Below are 23,760 nucleotides of genomic sequence, written 5' to 3' on the forward strand. Positions count from 1 at the left end.
TACTGGAGTATGCAGCACAATATCGGTTGGACTACACCGATGTTTTTACTTCCGGAAAATGAGAACCATCTTCAGGAGAAAGTGAATTAACCACAAAAACAAAACAAAAATAAGTGGACGACTATTTTACGAAAGTGATCTAAAAGCAAGTGATATGGCAAGTGTAACTTTGCAAATAAGTTGTCAGTTTCTGGCGCGTAGCATGTAAATGTAATGAAGTGGGCATTCACCTGTGGCATGTAGCATGTTTATTGAATACAGTAAATTACAGTTTCCGTGAAAAACATGTGTATTTTGGATTATCCGAATTTTTCGGTATTGGGGCAGTTTCGGGTCTGTATTAGTCCGGATAGTGGGAAAATTGTTGTATGTATTTTAATACGGTGGGTGTTTCCCTTCTATTTGCTTTAAATACATCGAATTAATTTATACTACACTGAAAAAAATTTATTTTCTACTGTGACATGAAATACAAGTCTGTTTTGTAGAAAATTTCTATTTACAGTTATCAAATTACGTATTTTTGGTTCGATATACGATGAACAGCAAAAAATTACAGTATGCCTGAATAGGTAATTCATTCTTCACGTCCAGTAGATATCTTGCCGCATCATTCTTGTTCCATCGGGATGCCGCCGCTCTACGTGAAATATAATTTGTCATCTTCGTACGTAACAAGCAACTTCATTTCTCTCCGTGCTGACTGAAACATAAACATCATAAGTAAAAACTGCTAGTATCATGTGCGACTGTTACAAACATTGCCATATGAAAGCTGTGTGCTCCCTAACACGATAAACTGTGTGAACCGTCAGAAACAGTGCATATTTGCACGTTGGCCACTCATAACAAACAGGACAGTGTGATCTTTATCATCAGTACTAAGTTATTCTTCAAGTAAGGGTATGGAATGGTACATCACAGGAAACTCACCAATCGAAGCATGTGTTAGGATCCTAATCCGGACAGAACATTTGATGCAGTTGCTGTAGCTACAGGGAAAAATTTCTCCGCCCCCTCCGCATTTCCGCCGTCACCTGCAGCAAAACAAATCTAAACAGCCTCATCCATCGCTACATAACAGACTACCAGTTTATCTTAACTTAGAAGAAGGTTCGACCTGTCATCGCTCGCAAATTGTTAGCGTGCCTTCCATGCGATGTTAGGAGCTGTACCGTGGAGTACATAAAATCCCCTGAAAAGCCTTATAAAATTGTATGTCTCAAAATTGTAACGATGCACAGAACATTTTGTTCACATATAATCATTCATTGCAGGTATCTCATTAATTGGAGGACTCTGTAATGAACGAAATGAAATAATTTCTCTTCTTATTATTTTACGAACAGAACGTTAGATATCAAATCCTATTTTTCCGACAGGCTTTATTTTTTACGAAGTCTAGTACTACAATGTTTTCGGTCATTGTTTAGTCAAAGAAAAGTCCGTAAACTTAACAAAACAATTCTTTGTTTTTAAAAAAAATATTATTTTTTGTTGTTTTCTTTAAATTATTGATTTATTCATCTTACATCTAACCAGGCATTCTACATATTTTACATTACATTCGCGTAACGACGCTGATAATATGAAAAGACTTATATTTAATATGTCGTAAAACACTTAGAAGTAATTGTAAACAGTTTAAAGCAGTAATAGTTACGGTAGAAAAAAAAAGTTTACGTGAGTTCATGAAAGATAGGATAACAAGGACAGATTACAATCAGATAGATTGAAACTGAGACCACAGGGAGCAATAAGAGAAGACTTCTATTCACGGATTCTGTAGAAATTTCGTAATTTTATTTCACGGAGCTTACATGTTTTGTAGTTGTTCCCGTATTTCGTCATATAGCACATAGCTACAAGCTGATATTATTTGTATCTGGGAAACATAAATTCGTAGGAATTGATTCATCCATGAGGAAAGGCAACGGATGCTGAAACTGTTAGAATGACAGTTTTCTTGGCGAATAACGATGCATAAAAACTGACAGTTCCATATAGCGCGATTGTGTGAAAAATTATTCATTACAGTTAATGCGGTAGTCACGAAAATTTGTTTTGTTTTGTCTAATTGAGTTACTATGATATAAAAAGGTAACACATTTCATCAACTGTTCCTACGACAACAAGGAGTATGTTAAGCTGAGAAACAAGAAAATACTTCCTCGGTATTGGGGAAAAAAAATAATGTGTTCAAATGTGATGGGTAGGCTTTCCTCTAAGAATAAGTGCTCTACATTTTCTAGTGGTTAGAAATCACGCAAAAATAATTTTTTAGAATTTCTCTTGTAGCTCAGATGCTTTACCGAATGAATGACGAAGGATTTACATTGCAAACAAACTCTCCAAACAGATTTTCCGAGAGATTAGGTTATCACGAAACTTTCTATATACTTAGGTTTGTTGCTGTTTAACGACAAAAAGTGTTTTTTCGCTCTCACGAAATATTTCTTGTGGACTGACTAACTGGACTTGAAGAAACTGGGTAGAGATAATACTAAATAAAATGCAGTGTAATCTCTTTATACCTTTAATGCAATCAGCGTCTTATCTGACAATAATTTCCATGCTAAAATTTCTATGAAAATATATGTGGAAGTTCGGAAAGCTGGTGTCTTATAGAAGATACACGTCATAAATAAATTTGTAAATACGGACGCTATAAGACATCATGGCTGTCCCCTATCCCGAGTAAATTCTGATCTGTCGGAGCGGTCACAACGAACCCGTATGTCTGTCTTCTCTAACAATTCACACACAGGTTTCGCACCACTGACCTGCTGATCGTTTGTATCTCGGGGCTCCATTGTCGCTACGCCCACGTCACCAAATCGCACGTCCGGGTCGTCTCTGCTACCTGAAAAAAAGAGGAACAGTTATTTCCTTGTAACTGTCAACTCGGCGGTGAAAAATTTCTTCCAAATTTTGAGCAACTAAATATTCAGTTGTCCCTCAGGAAATCTGAAAGTGGTAAGGATAAAACACAGGGAGCGAAAAGTTACGAATAAAAACGTTTAATGTGGTTATGGCATTTGTCCCTGCTGGGGAGTTCGGCTTCGTGGTGCAATTCTTTTATTTGACGCCACTTCGGCGACATGCACGTTGGTGATGACAGCAAAGTACACATCCAGTCCCGCGTAGAGAATATCCCCGAGCCGAACCCTGCGCCCCATGACCGATAATAGTCGTCGCTAATCACAAGAACATGAGCTGCTGACATTTATCTACAATTCCCTCAGAAACCAGACTGCAGCTGTAAGTTTCGATGGAAATGAAACGGTAGCATAGTTGAGAAGTGTATCAGACAAGGTTGTAGCCTATCCCCCATTTTATTCAATCTGTACAGTGAGCAAAGACTAAAGGAAACCAAGGATAAATTTGGAAAGGGAATTAAAGTATAGTGAGCAGAAATGAAAACTCTGAGTTTGCCGATGACACTGTAATTCTGTCAGAGACGGCAAAGTACTTGGAAGATCAGTTGAACTGGTGGACAGGTTATAAGATGAATATCAACAAAAGTAAAATAGGGTTACTGGCATGTAGCCAAATAAAATCAGGTGCTACTGATAGAGTTAGATTAGAAAATGAGACTAAAAACATTCGACAGGTTTTGCTGTTTGGGTCGTAAATGAACTGATGATGGTCGAAGTAGGGAGGATATAAAATGCAGACAGGCAACAGCAAGAAAAGCGCTTCTGTAAAAGAGAAATTTGCTAACGTCAGATATAAATTTAACTGTTAGGAGGATTTTTCTAATGGTATTAGTTTGGAGTGTAGCCTTCTTCTGAGGTAAAACGTAAACAATGAACAGTACAGAAAATAAGCGAATAGGAGCTTCTGAAATGTGGCGCTACAGAAGAATACTAAAAAAAAGTGGTTCAAATGGCTCTGAGCACTATGGGACTTAACATATGAGGTCATCAGTCCCCTAGAACTTAGAACTACTTAAACCTAACTAATCTAAGGACATCACACACATCCATGCCCGAGGCAGGATTCGAACCTGCGACCGTAGCGGTCGCGCGGTGGCAGATTGAAGCACGTAGAACCGCTCGGCCACGCCGGGCGGTTACAGAAGAATACTGAAGAGGCCTGAATGTAATTGGGGGAAAAAGCAATTTGTGGCACAACGTGACTGAAAGAAGGGATTGGTTAATAGATAACATACTGAGGTATCAAACAATCATCAGTCTAGTAACGGAAGGAAGTGTTAGGGGTAAAAATCATAGAACGAAGCCAAGAGACGAATAAAACAAGTAGATTTAGAAGGATGTAGGTTGTAGCAGCTACTTTCAGACAAACAGGCTTGCAAAAGTTAGAGAAGCATGGAGGCTGCATCAAAACGGTCTTAGGACTGAAGGCTACAACAGAAGTCTTTATCTATGATTGGTGACTACAGTAACAATTATTAATATTTCACTTAAACGTGTATTTGCAGTTGTAAATAGCGACCAATTAGTAGCAAAGTGTGGCTACAAATGGCGGTTGTGAGATATAAGGCAAGTGTAGGCTTTCCGTCATATCCTTGACGGCTAAAGGCGTCGCGGAAATGTGTCACTGTGCTGTCACACCTTATAAACGCAATGTTCAATCCGAAAGCTTTATTATGGATTTAACTGAGTCTTTCGCCAAGCCTGAGATTTAAATTTCTTCATTTTCTTCTCCCTGGTTTTATTCGTATGTTCTTAATATTTTTTTATGTAAATTATGTCGCCGCCAACAAACAGAAGTATATACCGATGTCCGATTCCCGTTCCATGTTTCAGAGCTATCAGGTCAATTTTAATAAACACTCTACACTGAAATCCCTAAGAGAAGTGAGACAGATAACTGATGAATATGTACCGCTAGTTACATGGACATGTAAACAGAGAACAAATATAATTTCCGAAGACATACGCAACAGTAGCGAATTGGAAATTTGGAAATTTGTGGTAATGACTTACGGGACCAAACTGCTGAGGCCATCGGTCCCTTTTTACACACTACTTAATCTAACTTAAACTAACTTACGCTAAGGACAACACACACACACCCATGCCTACCCCGCGCGGCATAGCGAATTGTTTACTGATTTTGTAAAAATACGAGTATATAAAACTCCAATTAGAAGCTGTCTGCAGAAATTCCCGCGAAGAAAAGTATTAACAAGAATTATACTATGAACAATAACAATCATGACGGTAATGAGTGGAAAATAGTTAAGAAACACAGACTAAGAAAACTCTGCGTCAGAATTTTATTGTACTCACTGAATGGTTCAATGGTCGCAACGTCATCCGGTGTATTTCCACGTTAGTAATAGTATTAGTAGCATGATGTACAACGTGTATCAGCGTCCAGTGTTTCAGCGATAACCGTCTGGGTAGTGACGGCGCTCACTGTTTGCTCTCATAGTGCACCCCACGCAGTAAACATAGTAGTATAGATCGTTTTATTTGTGTTACATTATATCATTACGGCTGAAAGATGTAAAATGTCACGTTTCTCTATGATGGCCGATTCCGCGCCAACATTTGGAAGTGAAGATTTGTAGAAAATGTCGCGACTGACGTGTGAGCACGTGATATGAGTAACAATGTTTGTATCGCCCCCAAGTCCAGATACTGCAAAGCAGTAGGCTGAGGGAAGAAATAGTTATCGTAGGTTCCGGGGTATCTGCTACGTTCCCTTTTCTGAGTTCGTTCCACCGCAGCCACACGGATTATTTTTACGGTGGCAAAAAGCTGTTGGAAAAGACAGAAGAGGCCTACCGGGCTAATGCTTTACTGATGAGCTTGTGAAACATAGCGGAGCAAATGGTTCCGATTTTTAGGCTGTCGCCTTTCGAAACAAGATCATTAAAGATGAATGAGTCTGTGCTTTTTCTGCATTCCGTTCATTGGCGTTGTTTGTGAATATCATTAACTGAAATTACAGAACTGAAGAGGAAGAAGCGGGAGGTGAACAGAAGGATAGATCTTTAAGTTGCAAAGGTAAAAAGTCAGCACTGCACGGGAGTCAGTACCGCCCCCCCCCCCCCCCACCCCACCACTACCAATGATAGAGTTTTCCTTATTTTGCAGGACGCCGCGTGTTTCTTTAATCTCCAAAACGAAAAAAGCGAAATGAATGAAGTAATGAGAAATGTTACGTGTGCATTCGGGAGCTTGCAAGTTACTTAGGACGATGTACGAAGGGTGAGGAAAGTTAATCTTCGGAAACTCAAACAGAATAGTTTATCGCCTGTTCGCTTCTGAAGTCGTTAGAAGTGGAAAGCTCGGATGGAGAAGAAAGCAGTCGTGATCTCTTTTACGAACCAGAAAGTCTTTCTTTCTAGATATATCTAGAAACTGGTACTAGCCCGTCAGAAGTAACCACATTTGGTGGTTGGTAGAGATACTGCCGATGTCAGATTCGATCCGTGGTACCTCGCATCGGATGTATTGGCACGATTTTAACGAACAAGTTATCGATGTTATTAGTTTTTTAGATTGTGTACTTGCTGAAAAGTAAACTATAGGTTACATTACGCTTGTGTGGGAACAAATTAGATGAGACCATTTGAATTAAGCTATTACTCGCATGCAACAGCGTGTGAGGTAGAGGTGTGGTTACACAGAAGGATCGGAAGCAATTCACATCACTCAAACCAATTACAAAGATGACATAAAATTGGCAGCCACAGGGGAGATTTTCCTGGAAGCGCTATCTCTTGGTTACGGAAACATACGCCCATTTTTTAACGATGAGGGAAACACAGAGAGAAACTGAATAAACGAAAACGAAAATGTACTGCGTTATACTGCGTTCTACAGTACATGTAGGGAAGTTGGAAACAGTCATACTACAACAATCCCCGCAGAATTTCGCGCTGTATGTGATACTTCATAGGGCGGCTTTCAAGGAAGAAGGAACGCTACAATCCAATGTCCAAGACATTGAGGTCGTCAGAGACGGAATAATAACCACACAGATAAGAATCGAGGGAAGGAATCAGCCATTGATTTGGTGCAGAAGTCACCCCGGAATATGCGTAGTCATTTTAGCGATATCTATGACTACATATTTGTGATGGATAGGGTACGGATTTTCAAATACATTTACATGTCGCAACTACTACGCCACAAGTTGCATGGTGCTAAATTTTAAGATTCCATTTTAGGGACTTTGGTACTGGGAGTCTCGTAACAAAGTAAGTGTCATTAAATACGAACAGATTTTCAGATTACTTTTGTTTTTATTTTCGTATTTTTTCGACACAACAGAGCGAGGGGACGCAGTGGTAAACCACTGGACTCGCGTTTGGAAGGGCGGCGTTTCGAATCTCTGTCTGGAAATTAACATTTAACTTTTTAGTTCTTTCCCTATCTTTCACCGATCCGAGCTTGTGATCTGTCACTAATGACCTCGTCGACGCAACATTAAATCGTAATTACCCTTCCTTCTTCTCTCATTCATTCTGCTTTGATATGTTAGTCACTATTCCCCGTTTTTCGATTTTTTTTTCCAATTTGTGGCCCATGCCCGTATCCATGTGCATTGTTTCTAAGAATGTCACCTTTCGCAGTTAAATACCTGGTATTAGACTTACGAAAAAAGAGGACGACTTTGTTGAAATAGGACATAGCTTTGAGAATAACCTTTCTGTCAAGTATTGCATCGTTGATAGACAAAACGTTTTTCGAACTCCGAAAAAAATAGACATTATAATGCCCTATGAGCGCTACAGATGTGCCAATAACACTCCACGAAATAATATTGCAAAACTGTGTGCGTATAATAATATATGTATTTAACTAAATGGAACAATTGACCAAATACATCAATCGTAAACCATACCCGGTGGCAAAATTATCGTATGATGGTATATGAACGATTATGATCACTCTATACTGAGAAATTCGTAACTGAAAGATTAGTCTGGTCAAGAGATATCACATCACGAAAACTATTCCTAGCAGTGCAGTAGGAAGTTTTGCTGCTGAACTCTCTACGTCTAATGACAATAAAATTGAGCCATGATGACAGATGTCAATATTTCATGTTTAATAATAACCTGAAAATAAACTCCAATGAGATTAAAATAATACATAATCAAGAAGTGGAAAGAAAATAGTTCAAATTAACAATGAGGTCAAAGAAGTAGATTGAGATATTCAATTATTCAGGCAGGCAACGATTGGATGGACAACAAAACAAATAAACAAAAGAGTAACAGAGGCTTGAAGCGCTTTTGGGGAATGAAACAGGGTTTTCAAAACTGAGCTTTCTGAGTAACTGGAAAGGAAAGTTTACAAATAGTATTCATCACCAGTGATGACCTAAGGTAGTGAGTCATGGATGATGAACATGAAAACCAGTGTCTCCGTAAATTTTGAAAAAAAATAATAAAAATACAGTACATTCAGTTCTGTACAGCAAATAGAGTTATACAAAAAACTGGTGTAGAGCCTGAACAGGAGTCAGTAAGGTGGATAGAATGCCCCAGAATTTTTGGTGTACATATCGATGAAAACTTGAACTGGAAGGAGGATACTACTTAGAGTCTCATAAGATTAAGTTCAGCTGGTTTTGTTCTTCGTATAATTGCTAATGTTGGTAACAAACGTATCAACCTCCTGACATATTTTGCATATTACCACACAATAATGTCGGGTGCAACAACTTGCTGGGATAGCTCATCACTTAGAAAGAAAGTAGGGGTTGCACAAAAGTGAGTAGTAACCAAAATAAGTGGTGTTCATCGACAGACGTTATGTAGATAACTCTTCAAAGAGCTGGGAATTTTCATACACATTTTCGCTAGTGAAATTCGTCATTAAAAAATTCAGCACAATTTCAGAAGTGATGTACATACCTACAACACTAGAGGGAAAAATTATCTTTATTATCCACTGTTAAAGCTGTCAGTAGCTCAGACAGGAATTCAATATACAGCAACAAATTTGTTTTGATCATTTTCCCAATAACATAACGTGCAAGTTTTAAATCTAATTTAAAATCATTTCTCCTGGAAAACTCCTTCGATTCCATTGAGGAATTTCTACTCAAAAATTGGTAGCCAGTATTTTGAAGTGTAGTTGCATGAGTAGGAATAAAATGATGTGTTCATTAATGTTAACACTAATCATGTACACGTATCCTGTAAACTGATTCACTCTATGTCATTTCGATAAAAAAAATCGTTCAAATGATCTACGGAATATGTAACTAACTAATTAACCATTCAATAGCTGAAGTTTTACTCAACGAGCAATCAAGAAGTACCTTCTGGGAATTACCAGGAGAAATTGGGAACAAGCAGATGGAAGAAGGAACTGACTGGATTGTAACACGTAATTATGTCTGCAGGGCACATGAAATGTAGCCAGAGGAATGGATACTCGATGGATTAAATAAGTTCTTTTCTGGATTCCAACAGATATGAAAGCACCGAGAGAACGGCGTAATAGAATGCGAGTTGATGGCATCAGAAAGACTCAGGAACAACGTGGATGCACGTAGCTGAATGGAAAAGTCTTGAAAGCGCGTTTATCCAGCACTGGACCTGCCCCGGCATCGCACGAAGTATCTACTGCCGGACGGCTTCTCTGGAACAGCAGAAATAAATTGTGTACATAAACCTTCCTCATGAATCAGTCTGTCGGCTGGTGAAAACTGAATAAAAATTCCTACAGTAATTCCTGAGATCAGACTTCATGTGCAGACAGAAAAATGCGGCAGGGGCTTTAAGGGGGGGGGGGGAGGGGTAGGACGTCAAACGGGCCGACTTGGAGCAGGAGAGGCATCACAGGACATTTTAATTTCCACTGTCTATACTTTTACAAATAAATTCAATAAACCTTGTCAGCATGACCAGGAAGGATTCAGGATTTACACTCACAGCAGTGGAAGTTCGAAAACATAACAAAATAATTTGTTTTTAGATGTGAAATTTCATATTTTTTTCACTTACTAATGGCAGCATTTGTTGCTATAGGTACACTTTTCTTCATAAGTAAGAGAGATTCTTCGATGAATTTTGCACAGCATACAAACCATACTCAAAGGTGTACGAAACTCTAGAATTTTACAAATCTATTAAAAACTGTGGTAAAAATTGAGGTAATTAACTAGAAAATTTGTGTTTTTTCTAAACATGAAGTTTAAAATATAACAGCTCATTCGTTTTTTCATAAATTAAATAAATTCTAGAGTTCCATACACCTGTAAGTATGGTTTGTATGCTGTGCAAAATTCATCGAAGAATCCCTCTAACTTATGAAGAAAAGTGTACCTATAGCAAGAAATGCAGCCATTAGTAAGTGAAAAAAATGACGAAATTCCGCACGTAAAAAAAATTATTTTGTTATGTTTTCGAACTTCCACTGCAATGTGTGTGAATCCTGAATGCCGGCCGGAGTGGCCGAGCGGTTCTGGGCGCTACAGTCTGGAACCGCGCGACCGCTACCGTCGCAGGCTCGAATCCTGCCTCGGGCATGGATGTGTGTGATGTCCTTAGGTTAGTTAGGTTTAAGTAGTTCTAAGTTCTAGGGAACTGATGACCACAGCAGTTAAGTCCCATAGTGCTCAGAGCCATTGGAACCATTTTTTTAAATCCTGAATCCTTCCTGGTGATGCTGACAAAGTTTTATGGATTTATTTGTAAAAGTATAGACACTGGAAATTAAAATATCCTGAGATGCCTCTCCTGCTCCAAGTTGGCCCGTTTGACGTCCTACCCCCCTTAATTTAGTAATATGGATAGATAATGATGGTGATGATGATCATTCTGCCTTAAACACTGTCGCTATAGCTGGCGTTTGGTCGTACGGCGCTGAAATATCTCACTTAGGGTCTCGTCAGTAAGAGATTCAGAATAGAGCCCCAGACTGCTTTCCACCTTTGTTTCTGATTTTGCCTTTGGTGGTGTGTCAGATAGCTTCCAGTCAATGAAAGTAACTCAGCATTCCGTGCTGGCATATACCTCTGTGGAGTCAGTGTTCGCCGAGTTTTCCCGAGATGTCACGGTTGTGAGCGGCACGTGGTGGGCGCTAGGACCAGCAGTAGCTGCGGTGTAGCGAGGAATGTAGGCCCCGAGAGCGGAACGACGGGATTTACGAGAGCGCCAAAAAATGCTAGTGAGGCGAGCTGGGCTGCCAGATTGGAAATTTAATATATTAGAGAAATGCAGGCAGGCGCAGCGCCGGCCGGCCGCTATTGTTATTATCTGATGGCGGGCCACGATGGATGGCTGATGCCTACACACCGTCCCGAAAGTCCCGCGCTCAACGCCTCTGACGCCTCTCGCTGCCTCCGAGCACACTACACGCTAAGCTCTTCACACTGACTTTGCTAGTACAGTATCGGTGACGAAGTCCTCGTATTTCTGCCACAAATTAGAATAGTTTGAACACGTGTTCAGCATTATAGATACTCGTTTCTCCATCGCAGGATCACGTAAAAAGTACCTCTGGGGATGAATGTATTTAATCGGCTGTACAGAGATCAGCGATGGTAGATCGTGGGTGCAGAAGTAGTGAGCAAGCGTGAACTGGTTGTCGGATCATTTTACCTGAGTATCTTACTTACGCGGATAATATCTAGTGATTCAACTCTAATCCTCGTTTTCTATCGAGTTCGATAGCAAGCGTAGCTGTCCAGTCAAACTTACTGTGTTCTTTATGAGATGTTACTTTCTCATCTAGGTATACCACAGGCTCATTTTTCGTTTCCCTCTCAGCTGTTCATTTCATATATACAATTTTACACTACGGGCTGTATCAAAATGAATCATCCGATTTGGCACGTCTATATATCTGAAACTAATAAACATATACAATGAATTTTGTTTTTTCATGAACCGGAAACTCAAAAAGTTTTTTTTTCATACCTTTTCATAGGTGTTCAATATGCCCCCCTTTGAGATGCACGGCACATGCTAATGCGTATTCTAATTGTTCCCACACTGCAGCGATCACGTATTCAGTTACAGCTTCCACAGCTGCTGTTATGCGATGTTCAAGTTCATTCATTGTTGTTGGTAACGGAGGCACATAAACAGAGTCTTTTAGAAACCCTCGCAAGAAATAATTACGTATAGTCAGGGCCTGTGACCTTGGAGGCCAGAAACGTAAGGTTGAATCATTTGGCCCTGTACGACCCATCCATCGTTCAGTAATCTTTTGATTTAAAAATTCCCGAGCTTCCAGATACATACTGTTGCTACCCAGCGGGAACCATGTAAAACTCCAGAGTTTCCTCTTTCCAACAGTTCTTTGTTCACTCACGTATAACATAATCCGTTGATTCCTTTTGATACACCCTGTATAACGAATATGATTCAGTGGTCTTATCCCCACTTCATAAACGGGAGAAAAAGCTCGAATTAAACGCCAGGCTTTTCTTTTTCTATAAAAATACATTCTAATTCTCTTCAAAACGCAATAGTGAAATTTTTAATTTTTAAACGAAAGCTATTTGATGCTAGACCACAGAAAATATTTTGGAACTGAAAAACACGGAATGAGAAGATCTCGGTCGAATAGTATCTTATTATAGTCCAGCATGTAATGAGCGGTTTTGTTATACAAAAAGCGAATAATGTGAAGTTTGTACTAGCTTAAATTTTGTCATAATAGATGCTAACGTGGAATTCCTCCATTGTCTTATTTGTGAATATACTGGGATTAGAATCACGAAACGCGTGGCTGATAAAGAATGCTTGCTTCCAGAGAGACCGCCAGTTGTTTCCCAACGGAAGAGCCTCTCACGTCGATACTTCTTATTGACTGAATGCGAACCTTCCTTATTACTGTGGTTTCTTCGCTAAATTTCGACGCTCACACTGCACATGAAAAACGGAAATACCTCGCATGTTTTCTATGCAGCAGTTATATAGCAAACTAAATTCTAAGCCGCAGCAATAGATGCAATCGATACGATGAGTCAAATATTTTCTCAGCATACAAGCAAAAACTAATACACTAATTCATTTCTTTTCCCATACTGAAAAATACTACTAATCCGAAACGTGCACGAATAGAAAGATAACCTGGATCAGTTTTTGCAGATAATGTGAATGTAGTTTCAGTTGTTACTGTAACTCATTAGAAACGAAAATGTGAATTTGTCTTGTCAGTTTAGACTCTTTGTGGTTTGGTATCGGGAGTATTTTGCTTTCCAGCAGAGGACAAGGGCTCAAAGACCCTGCCATGAGTTAGTACCTGTGCTAGTGAGTCACGATAGAACCCATCCTCGTGTTAACCGAACACTCCTATTAGTTGCAGTTAACAAACATTTTATCACTGTTCTAGATACTATTTAAATTACAGCTGAAAGTAATTTATATTTCTGCAAATTGCCAGGTATTATTTATATGTGCCTTTAATGGTATTATACAGTTGCAACATCTCAGAGTGATGTACATTTTCCTTACGTAAGAGCAAATTTCTTCCGCGTTACAAATTCGGTGGCAGTCCATTTATAGCCTTAAGTGTAATCATGTTTTTTTATGTTGAACGTGTTAGCGATGGCAGCTTCAACTGAAAAGAATGATAAGCTGTAATTAACCTGTTTTAAAGTTTTAATGCATCACAAGTAGTTCTGAAACCCATACTCCGTCTACAGATGACTTCCACTTAATACAAGTTATTTTCTTAGTTCAACTATTTTAATTTATGTTGATAGATATATATAACTTCACCCATTGTTACGGCTAGAAACTAATAAGACGAACTTGAGGATTTGCTATCAGCGATCCAATACACGTCAGTATGGAATGACTTACAGTTCGAATAAAACACAGTGTATTAATTTCTCCAACAAAAAATTATAATTTAGTCTAGTGACGTTCACAATTACAATACTGGATAGTTACGAAGCTCTTTTGCATTATACGCGGGGAAATAAAACACCTTTCAGATTGTAGAAATACGTTGTCTCTCTTCGTCAACTGCTTCTAGTAGTACGATATATATTGGTTCTCGAACAGAAATAAGAAATCAGATTTTCCTAGTAGGTACGTCTACTAATATATCTTTTAACGAAACGTATTTAACTTTGTGAGAATTATACAGTTCCTCATCATGACGTTTATCGCTAATATGATCAGTGGGACATGCAACTAACAAATCGATTTGAACTGCCGACGGTACGAACCTGCCAAGTATATACATGAATGTTGAACACAAACAAAGCAACTCTGTAACGACAACACGAATCAACATTAGTGCAATGAAATCAGTATGATGTCAAGTATCGTATCGTTAGTATATTTATCACGGTGTGAATAAATTAGCACTTAGATTGTTCTTCTTGTGTCTTGCTCGGTACTCCAAGCGTTTGTTGTACTGTGAAACAGATGTCTCTATCTTCCCAAAATCTATTTCTTAATGTTCTAACACGTAGGAGTCTTCAGACATCGCCATGACTGCCTTCAAGCTTATCTTCAGCTGTAACAAATGGTACTTGTTCCGTGTAGCATGTGTCCAAGACAACTATTTGAATTGTTTTTATGGTTAAAGTAGTTCTCTAAATTCTTGCGGCACTCCAGCCTATTTAGAACACAACAGCATTATTTAGGTTCAAGGATCACGCATTTTCCAGTAATGAGTTGCATACTACAAGCATATTTCAGAAACCTTAATGTGATTTTTTGCTTTTTCGGTGAAGTTTTCTGATTCTGAATCGAGGAATGGTAAAGCTGAAATTTTAACAATTTTCTGCCATAGTGGAAGAATTAGATTATTATTGCAGGATAATTTCTACTTTCTTGCAAATCTACTCTTTCATTATAAATTAATTTGATTCTTATTTTCGATGTTTAAATTATCTGTGATTACAGTATGCAAATTCTTAAACATTTCGAAACATTCTGATAGAGCATCGTCGATAGCTAATTTTGTATTTGAGTGTGGACCTACGACTGGACGCTGTTAATTATGTTTAGCTGATTTTGACAAATGGTTCAAATGGCTCTGAGCACTATGGGACTTAACATCTGTGGTCATCAGTCCCCTAGAAATTAGAACTACTTAAACCTAACTAACCTAAGGACATCACACACATCCATGCCCGAGGCAGGATTCGAACCTGCGACCTTAGCGGTCGCGCGGCTCCAGACTGAAGCGCCTAGAACCGCACGGCCACACTGGCCGGCTGATTTTGACAAAAACGATGCATTTATTTATGCGTCTTCCTTCTTTCCCCGCGGCATACTACTGCATCCGCTGATGATAGGTAATCGTCATTCTATAGTATGACCCTTAATTTTGTTTTTTCATTCTGTGACCGAAAGTCTTCCTATCACCCAAAAGTTGTTACGCTAAGGAGGTATGTGAATCTGTTTACTTCGTTCTGCGTCTATTTCTATTTCTACCGTTTATGTTGTTTTTTGGAGACGGCAATTGCCATTCAACGAAGAATTTGACTAACCTTGTATTTTACCACCAGCCGTCAAACCGAAGCCCGAATTCGATCCGGGCCTGTCGTATCCCCCAGTCAGGATAAATAGGGCGCTGTGCGTTTAACTACTCAGGCAAGTCGTCTTCCAAGTTTACTTGATTCTGTTTCTATTGAAGTTCTTCCAAGATTTCTGGCTTTATGAGAATATCTAATGTACATCTCGTTGGTTTTATTTTCAAAACTTCCCTTAATCAGAATTCTTTGAACTTCCTGTCCGGGTAGAAACTGAACGGAAAGGTGCAGCCTTGAGAGTCACTGAGACGGAATATGCATACTTCAACTTTACGTGACAAGAGGAGGGGACTGTGTGAGCACGTGGAGAGACCGGAAACTTATCTGTACAAAAAGTGTTTGGTATGGATAGTTCCACAATCTAATCTTTTAGCGAACTCGACATGACCCCCTCGAGGTTGTATACACTGCTCGTCTCTACACAGCGTTACCTGCACCAGTAATTTCACTAAGCGCTGGCTACTGTCGCTTTTAATGCGCAGTTCCGGGTCTGTGCCGAGAAAGTTAGTGCCTCCGACCTACTCGTATAACTCAGTATAATTGCATTCCGCGTGGTTCGCAAGGCGTACGGATCTTATTTACGGCAGCAGGATAAATTGAATTTCAGGTATTACATCGTCGACCGCTTACCACGTATAAATACTGCGCGATTCAGCATATACAGTAGCTCACTTATTAATGGTACCACAAAAATCGACAGGTAACCGAACAACGTGTACACGAGACAGGAATAAGAAAACCTGATGTTTTTGTAGTTTTCTTAGCCTTCCTTGGTAGTTCGAAAACGGAGAAAATAAATCTCGATAATTTATGCACCATGTTTGTCGAACAGTTAACGAAGGCTGTAAATTTACTTTTCTCGTATACTAAATTACGTGCAGTGAATTATAAAACGTAGGATATCGCAACCATTCGCTATGAAAATTGTTGGTACAGATTCTATGCCATTCACAGTCTTCACTGTCAGATTTTAAATTCTTATAAACATTGCTACCATTGTAGACATAATCCCAAATCTAATTCAGATAATTGACGAAGATAAAATACGGAGCCGTCAACATGCCAAATGTGGTCCAGGAAATTTCAAATTTTTAGGTTTCACCGAAATTTTCAAGTACGCATCAAATAAATAAAAATAGAGAAAGCAGTCGTTCATACCTCTCGAGAAGGAATCCTCTCCCTCCCCGGCCCAACATTGCATTCTTGTAACAGTAACAGTAACACTGAACAATGATAATTCCACTGAGATTTGAATTCAGTCTCTCCTTATTAAATTTCCTCCGTTTCGAAGCTGCATCAGATGCCTTGGTAATTTTTCGTTTAAGATTAATTTAGCAACGTATCCTTCCTCAAGCAAACCACAAAAATCAAGAATAACTGCTTACGGGTGCATCTTGTTTCCGACTAACGCACTGTTAACAATTACGTAGAGAAGACGTGTATATCATATTAAATGAACTAGAAGTAGCAAGTTCGTTGTAAGAGTAGAGACTCTTAGCCTTCTTTCTGTGATTGGAAAAGCCATTTTAGCTCTTTACTAGCGTTTACCGCGTAGCACAGGGTCACCCTTTCAAACTATTTGTCAAATTTATTTTATTTTATCTTGGTCGCCGGGCAGCCATTCTGTCGCCACAGTATCTCCCAAATTTTTCCTGTGACGGAACACTTTGAGAATTTTGGCACTTTGATAGTACACCTTGTTTATTTTCAAGGTTAATAAAATTAGTAAAATCTTAAAAAATGAGAGAAACTTATTTTGTTCAGTGATTATTTCGATTTCAAATCATAACTAATAACACAGAAATCATAATAAAATTTTAAAATACAAGAAGAAATTAATTATCTATCTCAAATGTATTTTGTAATTATCTGTTTAACACGCAGGTAGGCAAGCAGGCGGGCAGCATGTAACCACACTGGTAGATCGCATAGGTTGGGAGTTGTTCCAAGAATGACGACTTCCAACTTCTAACGACCACTGTTAGTAAGAGGGAGGGACCAATATAAAGTCGGCAAGATAGTATAAGCTATTTTCATAAAGAATATAAACTGGAAGAAATGCCTAATGTTCTTGGCAATCGCGCGCAAATGACGTTTTGTGGCACCAGCAGCGGTCGGTTATGAAATTTACACCCGCTAAAGTAGTATCGTCAGAATGTCAAAAAAAACATCAGGTTATTTGTAGTTCTGCGCGGAGAACTTAAAAAAACCGCCACGTTATTAATATTTTTGCGCGGAGCACTTACTCACTTCCTGCCAAATGCCAGCATTGGGAAGCCCTGATGTAACCTAAGATGTAAAAATGGTGTGCGGAATCTCTTTATGAACTGTGAAATCTTTGTTATATGTGTGATCGTATTTTAACTGTTTTTGTTTAGTATTCCCTGAGACGGAGCATTTGCCTAAACGGACGCGGAAAACCACCTGAAATCCACAACCAGGCAGCCCGTGCATCGCACCAGCGGTCGTTAATCCGCCGTGCAGATTCAATCTGGGTCTCTCTCACCTCCCAGTCTTGAAAACTAGCGCGCTGCGTAATAAACTTTACGAATAGATTTGGTAAAAATTATTTGATTTTTTACAATCAAACTGCAAGCTCACAACATTCGCAATTTTTTTTCCATTCTGCTCTTTTCATTTCTTTATGTTTTCTCTTTTTTATCTCACCAGCTGCCTTAAATGACAGCACGCACAAATCTCCCGTTCGGTTATTCGAGTTGTAAATTATTAAATGGCTCGTAACTTCTGCCGAATTATATGCAGCCTTCAGGAAAAGCCCGAAAAATATTCAGTGAGACTCGATGATTAAAGAGAATATTCGCAAAATAAAGGAATAAATAAGAGGGAATATCTCTCCTTGAATCTGACGCTAACTCTGCAAACGTTTCAGAATTATTTATTTGTTTACTTACTGTTTGTCTAGAATCCTTAAAATATATGTAATTAAGGTGGGTGCAGTGTTGCTAGAATGTGAAATTTAAATTGAATTTGGCACGGGATTCAAGACAAATCGTAGGCCTCTATTCAAAAACTGGTTCAAATGGCTCTGAGCACTATGGGACCTAACTGCTGAGGTCATCAGACCCCTAGAACTTAGAAATACTTAAACCTAAGGACATCACACACATCCATGCCCGAGGCAGGATTCGAACCTGCGACCGTAGCGGTCGCGCGATTCCAGTCTGAAGCGCCTAGAACTGCTTGGCCAACCCGGCCGGCGGCCTCTATTCAAACTTCTATTTATAATTGGTTGCCCATGTTCTCACCCAACAGAGCGATTATTATTTTCTGAAATAAAACAACCCGTTTTGTTTCTACATCTGCATTTTTATTTTTCTGCTGCTCCTAATTTACATACCTATCATATTTGAAATCATACTTAGTGGATACGTATTTTAATTCGAATAAAACAAATTCGAAAAAAGTTTGAACTTTAAGGTTGTGGGTTTGATCTGGCATACCGTCGGACGTGTATTTTTTCAACGTGACAGCGAGATTGCTACTACTAGAAACAGGAACTTTTTTATATTTATCACACTAGCTGCAACCATAATACTGCAAATTGGCTGACTAAAAGAGAGAATAATGAATAATTTTGACCTCCTTCTAGCTAAGGCAGGACTTAATCATTGTCGAAATTCGTTGGATTTGTGTTAAAGTCCGTTATGCAACCGAAATTTAGGATGTATACTGGCGTCGTACGGGCATCACGTTTTATTTAAATAAGCATCAGCGACTATTTTAAAAAATGGCTCTGAGCACTATGGGACTTAACGTCTGTGGCCATCAGTCCCCTAGAACTTAGAACTACTTAAACCTAACTAACCTAAGGACTTCACACACATCCATGCCCGAGGCAGGATTCTAACCTGCGACCAGTGACTATTTTCTTTTACATTTTTACCAGTAATAGAAGCATTTGAATTTGGCAGTACAGACATGCAAGGTAACATCCCAGTAAAAGAACACACTTAAAGACCCATTTTTAAACAGTTCCCTCTCTTACGGGAAAGTTGAAATTTTTCTTTAGACCACAGTAGATACTATGTTAATGGCGTTCCTCACAGATGCGTTACAAGATAACACAGGACAGCAGATAAGTAGACTGACTCCATGTCCACAGCAGGACTCGAAGCCGCGATCCCTCGGTTTGTTGACGTTCGGCGTAACGTGAACGACTAAATGGACAGGTCATTGACACTGACACAAGAAGAAAAAATCAGCAGTGGCGCAGTCGAAACGTACAAACAAGTCAACTATAAAGTAGCAGTCTCAAAGATGGAAAGGTGTTTCCGCCTCCCGAAAAACGGGAAGCGCACTGCGCAGCTCATTCGTCGCTTTACAGTTTAAATAATAATCAGAGCGAGCGCCTGTTATTTGGAATGGATCTTTTATTATTTTGCATTATTTTACATAATAGCCATTATTGTGCGGGGCCCGAAGTGTGAGCTGATGAGTTTAATTAGAGAGCGCAGCGCTTGCGGCGGCGACTGTACGAGCCGGGATTTATTCGCGCCGGCCATCACCGCTCCCGTGAGTAATGGGCCTGATCGCGAATGCAAAGACTAGTTAACAATATTCAGGCCAAAAATACATATGCATTCACGGTACACATACATACGTGGGCAATAAAATAACGAACACGGGATGAATATTTATTAGGCGGAACGGGCTCGGGAGATAGGCAACTTACCATCTGCACCGGTCCCGGGCCTCGGCACAACTCCGACAACACAGCCCGAACGTCATTTATCACGCTTATTGTGGCGATTAAGGGAGAGGGAATTTTTGAAGTCGTCCAACACTTATCATGTCGAAGACTTGCTCCATAAGTATGCTGCGCACACGTATCTCGCGAGCAGCGGCGCGCAACTGGAACGGAAACTCCGACCGCGTCGTTTCTCAGGCCTTCGACTTTCGCTCTACGAGTATTTGGAACCATTCGTCCGATTCGTCTCCGCGAACAGCTCGGCTTGACACTCGCTAAATATTGCCTCGGAACACACTCTCGCAGAACTTACAGCGACGAGAGTTAAGCGAACGATATTTAGGAGACTGGATTCTCACTCGTGGAGGCGAGAGATCACAATTTTATCTACTAAATCTGATTTGGGAATTCCGTAGTTTCTCCAAACGACTTGAATCATAGTCTAAGGAGGTCAGTGTCAATCCTTCAGCCATTGTACTATAGAGCATAGTTTCTGTTTCGAACGAACTCTTCACCAGAGTAAAAGTAAATGAACAGCGACAGATTGCACCATCACTTGTGTATTACATCGTAAAAAACTTGGTTTCTTAAGATGGGAGACGCTTTTCTTTTTTTTACGTCAGTACTTTGTCCTTCACAATGTCTATTACTACATCCAGGAGGTTCTATACCATGCAGCTGGAATTGTTTAGGCACGGTTTGAATTAACAATTTAAAAAAATGATCACGTTGTTAATAGTGTATTCCCGAGTTTATTCGTAGATTTGGATGTAATTACGTTCATGGAGTTAAAGAGGAAGAGTACTGAAATGTAAAGGACAGATGGTGAATAAGAGGCCAGGAAACACAGCCACTTAATGTAGAGTAAATTTTGTCATACAATGGCTTCGATTAGGTGACTTTTCTGGCACTTCCGAGTATGTTTTATACGCATGGCATCACCATCCTTACTGGAATCTCAGTCTGCATCTACAACTGAGCTTCGCAAGCAGCAATACGCCACGGCATTTAGTACAGGGTACTGGTACACCCGAATCGTACCCCTTGCCCTTTTTTCTTTCTGTCTTGTGGATGGTGTGCGGGAAAATTTATTGTGGTTCTCGCTCTGTACATGTACCAACTTCTCCGATTCCTTTCATCCTGATAATTTAGAGACAGATAGGTGTTTCTTGAGACTTATTATACCGTGGGCACCCGGAGTTCCGAGAGCAGGTTCCCCACGACAAACAATTTCAGCATCTCCAATAGGAGTTCAACATTTCCGTGAGGCGCTTTCACGATGACCGAACAGACGCGTGACGAAGAGCGCAGTTCGTCTTTGAATCTTCTCTCTCTCTCTCTCTCTCTCTCTCTCTCTCTCTCTCTCCCATAGCTTGGTAAGAGTCCCAAACTGACGAACATAACTCGAGAATAGGACAATCTAGGGTTTTATAAACTGCCTCTTTCAGGGGTTAATTGCCCTTCTTTAACTAAATCTGGTTCTTTCATCAGATTTCCCCGCCGCTAGAGTTTAGCGATTATTCCATCTGAAATCGCTTCGGATGGATATTCGTGCATATATGACGGCTGTGACTGATTCCAGTGATTAATGTTCAATATTCTATTCAAACTTTGCACCTATTTTCACAAATTACGTTAGATTAATTTACGCTGAAAGTCAGTTACCAGCCTTTGCAACAAATAATAATCATCTTCCAGTTATCCTACAGTTCGTTTCAATTTTATAGAGACTTGACTTCAATGTTAATGGTCTACGAACAGCTTCAGACAACTCTAAATATCGGGCCGCCGGCGTCGTCCCGTAGTTAGCGTTACTGGATACGGACAAGATGGTCCCGAGTTCGATTCCTGGTGCCCACTTCACATTAGTCTGTGGTTGGGAAGACCTGAAACGGACTGCATGCAGCCTTGTGTGGTCAAATGAGAAGATGCTTGGTAAATAGACGTAGTGAAACTAACACATAAGCCGCTGAAGTGGCGGGAAACCGAAAGGCTCGCACCAGAATGGGAGCGATATGAAATCGTCATATTGAAACATTATATGCTATGTAGTCTATATACGCACTGAAACTTTACCAGCAGTAAAAATGCAACTGTTGGGAAAGCGAGTTCTGGCGTCTGTCATTACTTGTGATGTGGATTCTGTACATTTGGCGACTTTCAAATTTGCAATACAACTGAAACTGCTCTAGACTTTTTGTTTCACTACATGTGAAAATCACACCCCTAAAACTCTTTTAAAGTTAAAACTATAGATACTGACTTTCACGTCTGACCGCCTCCCAGGGGATCTGGGTTCTATCTTCGCCAAAAGCAGCGACGTTTCCTTCACAGCAGGACTGAGCCGGGGCTAGTCTACCCCATGATAACAACTGAGTAGCTTCTGGAACGTAAATAATGAGTCTTGCTTCGAATGCCGATGACAACCATGTGGCGAACATCGCCGAGTTTGTTTTCGGCTTATGTGGATTTTTCTCAGCGTAGTTACTTGAGCATCAACAAAGACATAGCGGTGTAATTTACGCTTCCTGTTTCCTAACGGAGTGAGCCTGTACTGTTCCCTCTGTCTTTGAAATGTAACAAGCTGTGTAGAGTGAGTGAAACCGTTGCCGACATTACCGTAACGATAATGAACTAGAATTCAGGAGGAGCAGGATTCTTATTCCCGCACGATCAGACCCATCGTGGGTCTCTGCAGTGCCCGTAAAACGCTCCATATGAATGCTAGCATGATTCCTTGAGCAAGTATACAGCTAATTTTCTCCCCCATTCTTGTCCACACCAACAAATGCTCCATCTATAACGGAAACGATTTCAAGTCAACATAAAACTATACGCCTAATCTCAGTGCGCGAGCGTATTACTCTTCCATTCGATCCCGTGTCACAACTGAATGAACGTAAACAGAGTACAAGAGGATATTCTCGTCTATCATTGTACAAAAATCATGTTAGAGGCATCGAGTGGAGCTCGCTAAAACCGTACCAGGTAACGCCGCAAATTCCTTACATTCGAAACTGGTCCTCGCCTGAATGCGAGAGAGAAAGATAACAGAAGAAAGGACATAACCACAAAACGAACGCACTGTTTTATTTCTGAGAAAGTAACATTTGTTTATTTTCATCGGAAATCAAAAACACAACATCACCGAATATAGTTCTCAGATGAGCTCAAGAAACAAATAAATAGGAAGTATATCAACCCTGCGGTAGCTGCGTTCATCCTCTCAACGAGTACGGAAAGCTGGCAACATGTGAAACACTTTTTCTCCCGACCTCAACTATGAGGGAATAACTTTCGAAATGTCCTATGACAGAACATCGCTGGAGCTGGACTACAGCTACTTTCGTGAAGCAGTCATGTATACATTTGAACTTTTCTATATTAAACGTAAAGAAGGAGAGAAACCGAGTTATTCGCTGCAAAATGCATGTCTGACAGATAGAGGCGCAGATAATCGTGAATTTTGCACAGCCCTTAGCATTGGATTCAGACTTCGACGCCTACGCTGCAAGACCTGGAGAGTACAATTTTGCCAACATTTTTTGATTTACTGGTGATATCTCTTCTTATGACAATGACTTTTTGAAATTAAGTTCTTTTGTAGT

At 39.8% G+C, this 23,760-nt stretch overlaps 1 protein-coding gene across 3 annotated transcripts in view; it reads right to left on the reverse strand.

Moving 5' to 3' along the window:
• Positions 1-421: 421 nt before the first annotated feature.
• Positions 422-23,760, reverse strand: part of LOC126471561 (uncharacterized) — a 132,969-nt gene continuing 109,630 nt past the window's right edge. For 2 of the 3 annotated variants that reach the window (XR_007586337.1, XM_050099788.1), the window contains exons 3-5: positions 2,784-2,863; positions 934-1,037; positions 422-703 (exon numbers count right to left, since the gene is read on the reverse strand). Coding sequence is in view for 2 of the 3 variants with exons in the window: in XM_050099788.1 (XP_049955745.1) it covers positions 993-1,037; positions 2,784-2,863 (125 nt within the window). In the remaining variant the exon portion in view is untranslated. The remainder of the gene's footprint in view (positions 704-933; positions 1,038-2,783; positions 2,864-23,760) is intronic. The other variant, XM_050099789.1, reaches the window with a different exon arrangement.

This window comes from Schistocerca serialis, chromosome 3 (genome assembly GCF_023864345.2).
Source record: "Schistocerca serialis cubense isolate TAMUIC-IGC-003099 chromosome 3, iqSchSeri2.2, whole genome shotgun sequence".
Taxonomy (NCBI): Eukaryota; Metazoa; Arthropoda; class Insecta; order Orthoptera; family Acrididae; genus Schistocerca; species Schistocerca serialis.